The sequence below is a fragment of the Melampsora larici-populina genome (assembly GCF_000204055.1).
Source record: "Melampsora larici-populina 98AG31 unplaced genomic scaffold MELLAscaffold_17, whole genome shotgun sequence".
NCBI lineage: Eukaryota > Fungi > Basidiomycota > Pucciniomycetes > Pucciniales > Melampsoraceae > Melampsora > Melampsora laricis-populina.
The window spans coordinates 1,489,188-1,497,468 of record NW_006768781.1 but is presented as its reverse complement, the minus strand read 5'-3'; the positions used below and the strand labels follow the sequence as shown (position 1 = coordinate 1,497,468).

Genomic DNA, 8,281 nt, shown 5'->3' with positions numbered 1-8,281 from the left:
CACGAATATCAAGGGACAGGACCCGACCCAAGGGGGCGTAACTGGTCGCAGAGGCATGAGCAGCTACTATATCTGCGTGGATAAGTCCTTTACTTGCGTTAGAGAAGCCGATGTTAGGGATAAATCGACGGCTGAGGTGATCATTGTAGACATCATTCAGCTATAGTCACCACCATTTGGCACCTCAGAGTTTATTATGATGTTTATCAACTCACTGTTTCAATTTTTGGTCTATCTTTTGGGAAGCCGCTTCTTTGCGAAGCTTTGCAACGGATCGAATCAGATCCGTAAATACGTTTGTGATCTTCGCCTAGAGGAGCATAATTTGAACGTAGGAAAGGTTGGGCTTCATTTAGATCTGTGCTTTCTGACTGACATATCAGTATGGGGCTAGCAACACTCACGCCGGTCTTAGCCGAGCATTCAAAGAACAGTCCTCCAGTCATGGCAGCCATACGCATTCCATCATCTGGCATGACCGTTCTCTCATCGGATAAATCTACCTTATTCCCAGCGATCACGAAGGGGAAAGGGTAGGCCATTGCGTCTTCTTTGTAGCATGGATCAGTGCGTTTGGTTGAGACATCGTGGCCACTTTTGACATTTGCGATGAGGTTCAAGATTGTTGGCAAGAAATGAAAGGAGTGGGTCGAATTGATTGCGTAGGTGCAAATGAAGGCTTCGCCTTGTGAGACCGCGTGCTCAACCCACAGGCCTCTGTGATTACGCCAACGGTTGGAAAAGAATAATTCAGCCGATTGTATGATACGCCGGCGTACCTCAAGATGGACATGAGGCGAACGGAAAGTTTGGACATTACCGATACTCTTCCTGGCCGGCGGTATCCAAAATTTCAATCTGCCAAGGAACTTCATCCACAGTGATTGTAGTAGTATAGCTGTCGTCTATAGTCTAAAGGAATGAAAATGAGTGTTGGTCGTATTGCCAATGATTTCACGATTATGATGTAGTGCAAGGCGACAGGTCTGCGGCTTGAGATCTCTTGATTTAACTACTCACAGGATCATGCCTGAGAACAAAATGGAACCAGGCGTAAGTTTACGTTACCAGGACCCACTGGGCAGTATCAACTTACATATCGATAAACTCATTCCTTATAAAATTCAACGTCATGCTCGACTTTCCGACACCGCCTTCTTCGCTCCGCAAACGTACCAAGCCAGCAGAGGAGAGAAAGAGTTACTTATGATATCAGTCAGCAAGAAACACACCCGCCACGTCTTTATCGTATGTTCCGCATAAAACGATGAATAAGAATTACCTCCAACGATCACGATAGTCAATTTGTTCGGCTTCGTTTTCGGGGAGAAGCCTAGGCCCATTGTCGGAAGTTTGGCGGATTGACTTGCAGGATATGGATGGTCTTTTTGTTGACTTGGCGAACGAAAAATTGAGGAGCCTCAGCAGAATTCGGAGTGGGTTGAGCTCACGCGTGAGGGCTTTAAATGCTACGATGTGAGCGGAGACAAGGTGATATAATTATTTGAGGTAATATCCATCGGCCAAGGCGGAACTTCGACAAGCCAGAGTTTTGTGCACCGGTTTTGTGAGTACTATAGAAAGACATTCAACCTCATTCAACTGGTGATTCAACTCGAGCTTCATCTCTCAACATGTATTCATTTGCCAAAGATGATTTGACTCTTAGACCTGTAACTGTTTAGACCAGTGTGACAATGTCAGATAGGGATGTACAAAGCGAGGTGTAAAACTTCTTCGGAGGGTGACGTGCGACACGATACAGTCACCAGTAAATGCACAGTATCAGACAGTATCATGAAAGTGATCGAGTAATTTATGCACCTCTATGGTGGGACTCTGATGAGTTTAGTGGGAGACACCAAACATAAGGAAAAGCTAAACTTAAGTCCCTCGCTCGCTTCAGCCTCGCGAGGCGGGCGTGGGACTTTGTTAAGTTTAAGGAAAAGCAGGGAAAAGCCCTTAGCTTGAACAAGCCCGGTCTGTCCTTGACGACTCTGTCAAATCTAGCCCAGCTCGCAGTTCTCAACGTATCCTTCTAAAAAGCTACTTTGGAGATGCCACCATCCAGAGCATCTCAAAAAGTAGCTTTTTAGACGGATCCAACAACATTTTTGTTTTTTTTATTTCAACCTCACATTAAAATATCAACACGGGTATCTTAGGAAGTTTGGTGTGTGTAACCATACAAAAAAATGATAACACAATCTGTTATGATTATCAAATCAACTTGTTGTACCTGATATGTTCCTGTGTTGCTGAGCGACGCTTGATGCTGTGTTCGATGTGTCCTAAACCGTTTGATGCTGACTGATGTGTTGTGTTATGACGTCATGGATATGTTTCTCTCTAAAAAGTCATAAGATAATTGTTCGACCGAAGACTTTCATCCTTCGAAATCATCTTACAATTATATTCTCTTTCGATTTATCTTTTTCTTTTTGAATCGTTATAAGTTACTCTGTCGACTTTCGAACTGTTCTAAAAAGCTCAATACTGCACGACAACTCTCTTCAACTATAAGGCCGAATCTAAATCAAACTTACATCTCTTATTGAGAAGGAAGGAGGTATAAAACATTTCTAACTTCGATCTTATAGTTATGAATTGGTTATTCGATTTCATCTTATCTAACTATTTGAATCATCTCATTTAATTGTAGACTCCTTTTCTCAATTATATTGTTTGATTTAAAATTCTCGTTATAAAGTTGAATCCTACAAGTGCAGTTATTGTTAAAGGTACTAAACCTTTTTTCTCTTTATTTCATTTCTTCTCACTTTTTGTTCGATTACTCATAATTGTTATTATTGTTAAAGAAATTAAAACATATACATTTGTCCAAAATAAAGAGAGGATCCTACCATTCACTACATGGTAGCGAGAGACTCCTCTTGGCAAATTATATTGTTATTTCTTTTACATTCGTAGATTTTTAGAACACTCGATCGTTATGGCAGACCCAACTTTCTCGACCAAAGGTACCGATAAGGGAGATAAAGACAATGAATCTTCTTCGGACTCCGATGATCACACCTCCACTAAGGTTAAGATCGTCAAGCTCACTCGAAAAAACTGGCACGAATGGCAGATTCGTTTCGACAATATTCTTGTTAGTAAAGGATACGATGATCTTCTAGATCAGAAATGGGTAAAAGCCAATGCCGATAAACCTGCTTTCAAGCGTAAGAACGCCTGGGCGATAAACAAACTCTTCGAAACTGTGTCAACAGAACTTCGAGCCATTCTCTTGAAGAACAGCAAAAGTTTCTTCAACGCATACACTGCACTCTCCAAATCTTGTGGTGTGTCCTCAATTCTGATGATCGGCATGAAAGTGCAGCATTGGATGTCTATTCGATATATCCCAGGTTCATCTATTCAGGAACACTGTGATCAGTTCTCCGGAACTTACACCTCCATCTCTGCCTCTCTCGCAGCAACTACTCCTTCAGTTTTAACTATTTCAACTGAATTAGCAGCAATCTTTTTCCTCTTAAGTTTCAACGACGATGAAGGCTTGACGCCATTAATTCAAAATTGTTGGGATTTAAAACCGTTCGATTTCGAAACTTGTTATGACAAAATGATAATGGAACATAACCGTCGCGATTCTCAAGACCAAGATGTTCTGAATTTCTCAAAAATCAAAGGAAAAAGGATCGACAAACCCAATTCCTCTGCTTCTCAAACCAAATCCCCGTCTTTCAATCCTAAGAGTATCATAACAACTAAGAAACCCTTTGTGAAGAATTTCGAATCAATTGATGAAAAAGTTGCGAGACTCGTAGCTCAACATCTCGCCAAACAAAAATCCTCCGAGGCAAATCACATTCAAGAAGACCTCAGTTCAGACGATGAACAAGTAGATCATGTAAATGATTCTGTTGAAGATAATATCGAAGACACCAGATTTATGCTCACCGACTCTATCAATTATCTCGGAAATGAAAAATTTCAGCTCGTTTATGATTCTGGAGCAACTAAATCGACCATCAACAACCTTGACTTGTTGATTGATCCCGTCCCCATCAATAAATCTTTGAACACGTACGGCGGATCTGTGGCCATCTCTCATGTTGGTAAACTCAACTTCGGTGGAACTATCATCCATCCGGTCTACTACTCCGAAAACGGTCCTCGAAATCTGATTTCGACTACTCAATTAGAAGACCATGGAATGAACATCATCCATTCTCACCGAAAGGTTCAAGTACGTCTTGGCGACAAAATCATATTCCGATTCTTTCGCGAAGGCGATCTTTACGTCTCTAAAGTTGTGTCCTCTGTCAATCTCGCTCAAGAAGTGAACCTGACAGAACCAACGGATTGGCATATCACTCTTGGCCATCCGTCGGATGTGTATCTAAGAAAATTTCTCACTCTAAATGATATCAAATCATCTGCAGTTGAAGACAGCTCCGGTTGTCTCATCTGTCTTCGCTGCAAGTTAAAAAACTCACCTCACTCAAATCCAATCCCTAGTGCAACTAGGCCTTTTGAAAAAATTCACTCCGACATTCTTCAAATAACTCCTGTGACCGGTCAAGGTATCAAATATGTATTAGTTCTGATTGATGATTTCTCACGATTCAACAGAATATACTTATTGAAAAAGAAATCTGAAGCTGCAAATCGTATATTACATTACATTGCCGAAATCAAATCCAAGACTGGCTCTAATCCCTCGTATTTTCACTCTGATCGAGGAGGAGAATTTACTTCAACTTTCCTCGTTAGCGAATTCGCAAAACTCGGAATTTCTATAGAGCAAGGTCCTGCTGATTCGCCCGAAACAAACGGTCTTTCTGAAAGGTTTAATCAAACTCTCCTAGTCAAAATCCGATGTATTCTGGCTCAATCATCAGTTCCAATAAGTTTCTGGGATGAGGCGGCTCGATATGCTTCTCAGCTCATCAATATCTTACCTTCTAAACCTTTAAAATGGAAATCCCCTTCTTTGTACGGCAACAACAAGATTCAAAAATCCAACCACCATCGTCACAAATGTTATTCCTCGGTTATGAACCATTCTCCGACGCTGGAAGATTTTTGAACTTGAAAAATCGTCACATCGTCATTAGTAGAGATTACTCGCCAACACCTTTGAAATTTCCTTACACTTCTGAATCCGTACTCAAAAAACCTGTTGAAACTCTTCCCACCCAAAAATCAACTTACAAATCCGAAAACATCATGGTCAACATCCGACCAGCAAAGAAAATTACCGCTACCGATCGTGGTACCCCGGCGATACCTTTGCCTACAATCTCAACCACTACTCGCCCTGCTGAACCTCCTCCCTCAAGCGCATCTGAAGCACTTCCTTCATCTTCATCTAAGGATCTCCCTTCTGCCTCATCGAAGAAATCTCATCACGCTTATGTGCCCTATCAGGATAAAGCCCCAAAAGACATATCTTCGAAGATCGACTCGTCAAACATCTTAAAAACCACTCGTCGCAAAACCAAAGGTGCATCTTTAGAAGAAGGAGAAGAAGAATTAGAAGTCAACCTCGCAATCGACGTCAGTCTAAGAAACGCTTTAGCTAACATCGACGAAGCGCCTAAGTGGAAAGAGGCAATGTGCAGTGAATTCAACTCACTTATTTCAAAGGAAACAGGAACTTTGGTCCCTGCACCAGATCACGATAAAGTAATTGGAGGAATGTGGAGATTGAAGAAAAAACTGAATGAGTTTGGAGAAGTATCGCGATTTAAGGCAAGATGGGTGTGTTTAGGAAACGATCAAGATGAAGGAATTCACTATTTCAGAACTTACGCGTCGGTTGCTCGTAATGAATCTTTCAAATTACTGTTGGTACTGACCGTGCAAAATAGATACTACGCCTTTCAATTTGATATTGAAACCGCGTTTTTAGAAGGTCTCATTGACGCGCCGATCTATGTTGCACAAGTAAGTGGCTTTGAAGAAATAGGAAAAGAAAATTGGGTATGGCTGCTGTACAAATCTCTTTATGGAACGAAACAAGCACCAAGACGCTGGAAGGCTAAACTTGTTGAAGTCTTACTATCAGCTGGTATGGTATCATCTCAAGGAGACGAATCGTTGTTTCTGAACAGCGACAAGACTGTTTTTCTTCATATTCACGTTGATGATGGTTTCGTAGTCAGCAAGAACAAAGATCTAATTCTACAATTGTTCGAAGACCTAAAGAAGCATTTCACGATGAAGATCAAAGAGCGACCAACTCAACATCTAGGCTACAGTCTGGACTGGCTAGACGACGGTTCAATCAAGCTTCATCAAACCGATTTCGCCAAAAAGACTTTGGAAAGGTTTGACATGAGCGACTGCAACCCAATCAAAACCCCTGCACCTATGAATCTTCATGCCTTAGTCGCAAGCCAAGGTGATCCCGTTAAAGTTCTCCTATGCCAGCAATCACTCGGCATGTTCAACCATCTCGCGCTTCATACTCGTCCCGATCTCACCTTCACCGTCAATCTACTCACACAATTCGCCACCAATCCAAACACCTTTCATTGGTCCGCGATCTGTCATCTCTTCCGATACCTTAAAGGTACTCTATCTCTTGGTCTACACTACACAAGATCAGACAGTCATCGACCTGAACTTTGCGGCTGGGCCGACGCTGACTATGCAACCTCGTTTGTAACTAAAAAATCAACCTCCGGTTTTACATTGACTCTCTACGACAATCCCATCTGCTGGACTACGAAGAAACAATCAGTAGTAGCTCAATCAACAACTGAAGCTGAATACATCTCATCCAACAAATGCGCGAAACAACTACGGTGGATGTCTATACTAATGATAAGTCTCAATTTGAAAATATCAAAACCACCATTGCTCATGAACGACAATACTGGCGCCGTAACAATTAGCCAGGAAGCCCAGTTAAATCCCAACTCTAAACACATTGAAGTTCGTTATCAATATCTTCGAGATTTAATCATGAAGAATCTAATGTCAATTGAACAAGTCGCTTCCGCGGACATGATAGCTGATGTTTTGACAAAACCACTAGGTACAGTAAAACATCAAATTGCATTAACTCAATTAAAAATGACGCGTTGTGATTTAGGGGGAGTGTTATGATTATCAAATCAACTTGTTGTACCTGATATGTTCCTGTGTTGCTGAGCGACGCTTGATGCTGTGTTCGATGTGTCCTAAACCGTTTGATGCTGACTGATGTGTTGTGTTATGACGTCATGGATATGTTTCTCTCTAAAAAGTCATAAGATAATTGTTCGACCGAAGACTTTCATCCTTCGAAATCATCTTACAATTATATTCTCTTTCGATTTATCTTTTTCTTTTTGAATCGTTATAAGTTACTCTGTCGACTTTCGAACTGTTCTAAAAAGCTCAATACTGCACGACAACTCTCTTCAACTATAAGGCCGAATCTAAATCAAACTTACATCTCTTATTGAGAAGGAAGGAGGTATAAAACATTTCTAACTTCGATCTTATAGTTATGAATTGGTTATTCGATTTCATCTCATCTAACTCTTTGAATCATCTCATTTAATTGTAGACTCCTTTTCTCAATTATATTGTTTGATTTAAAATTCTCGTTATAAAGTTGAATCCTACAAGTGCAGTTATTGTTAAAGGTACTAAACCTTTTTTCTCTTTATTTCATTTCTTCTCACTTTTTGTTCGATTACTCATAATTGTTATTATTGTTAAAGAAATTAAAACATATAAATTCGTCCAAAATAAAGAGAGGATCCTACCATTCACTACACAATCAAGGGTACGATGGTACAACACTCTGAGAAAAGATGGGGAATAAATAACGAGATCGAGCTTACGAAAAGTGAAAAAAGTAAAAAAATCGATTTGAAAAAGGAGTTGGTCTTGGAGATCGATGCCTTTCGGTTAGATACGGCGATGAGACTTGTATATTTTAGGGGTCGATAGATTTTTGCACTCAACCATTTACACTCATTATTGAGTGTAAATTTCGTTGAGTGCAAAAATTAACATTAGGGGGGGTAATGTTGAATTTTACACTCAATCTCGACCGAATTTACAAGTGCAAAAAATGATGTGTAAAATATGCAGTGTAAAAACGTACGTACACGTGACCAACATACAATTTTGCCCTTATTTTCTTACACACAACATTGAGGGCCAAAAAAATCACGTGCAAAAATCTGTAAGAGCATCCACAGCCGTGCCGTAAATTTGTACCGTACGGAGCCTCGCACAGATCAGTTAGGGCAGTGTTTGAGGTATAAAAAAATCCCTTCCACAGCCGTAACTCCCTACAGTATGTTTATTA

The 8,281-nt window shown here is 40.6% G+C and overlaps 1 protein-coding gene across 1 annotated transcript; it reads right to left on the bottom strand.

The window, feature by feature from the left end:
- Positions 1 to 206: 206 nt before the first annotated feature.
- MELLADRAFT_35817 (uncharacterized protein) lies at positions 207 to 1,155 on the bottom strand (the record flags this gene model as incomplete). Its single annotated transcript, XM_007409780.1, has 5 exons — positions 207 to 547; positions 596 to 717; positions 821 to 912; positions 1,021 to 1,030; positions 1,097 to 1,155. Coding segments are annotated over 5 exons (624 nt in total), but the record flags the coding sequence as incomplete, so codon positions are not given.
- Positions 1,156 to 8,281: the final 7,126 nt, after the last annotated feature.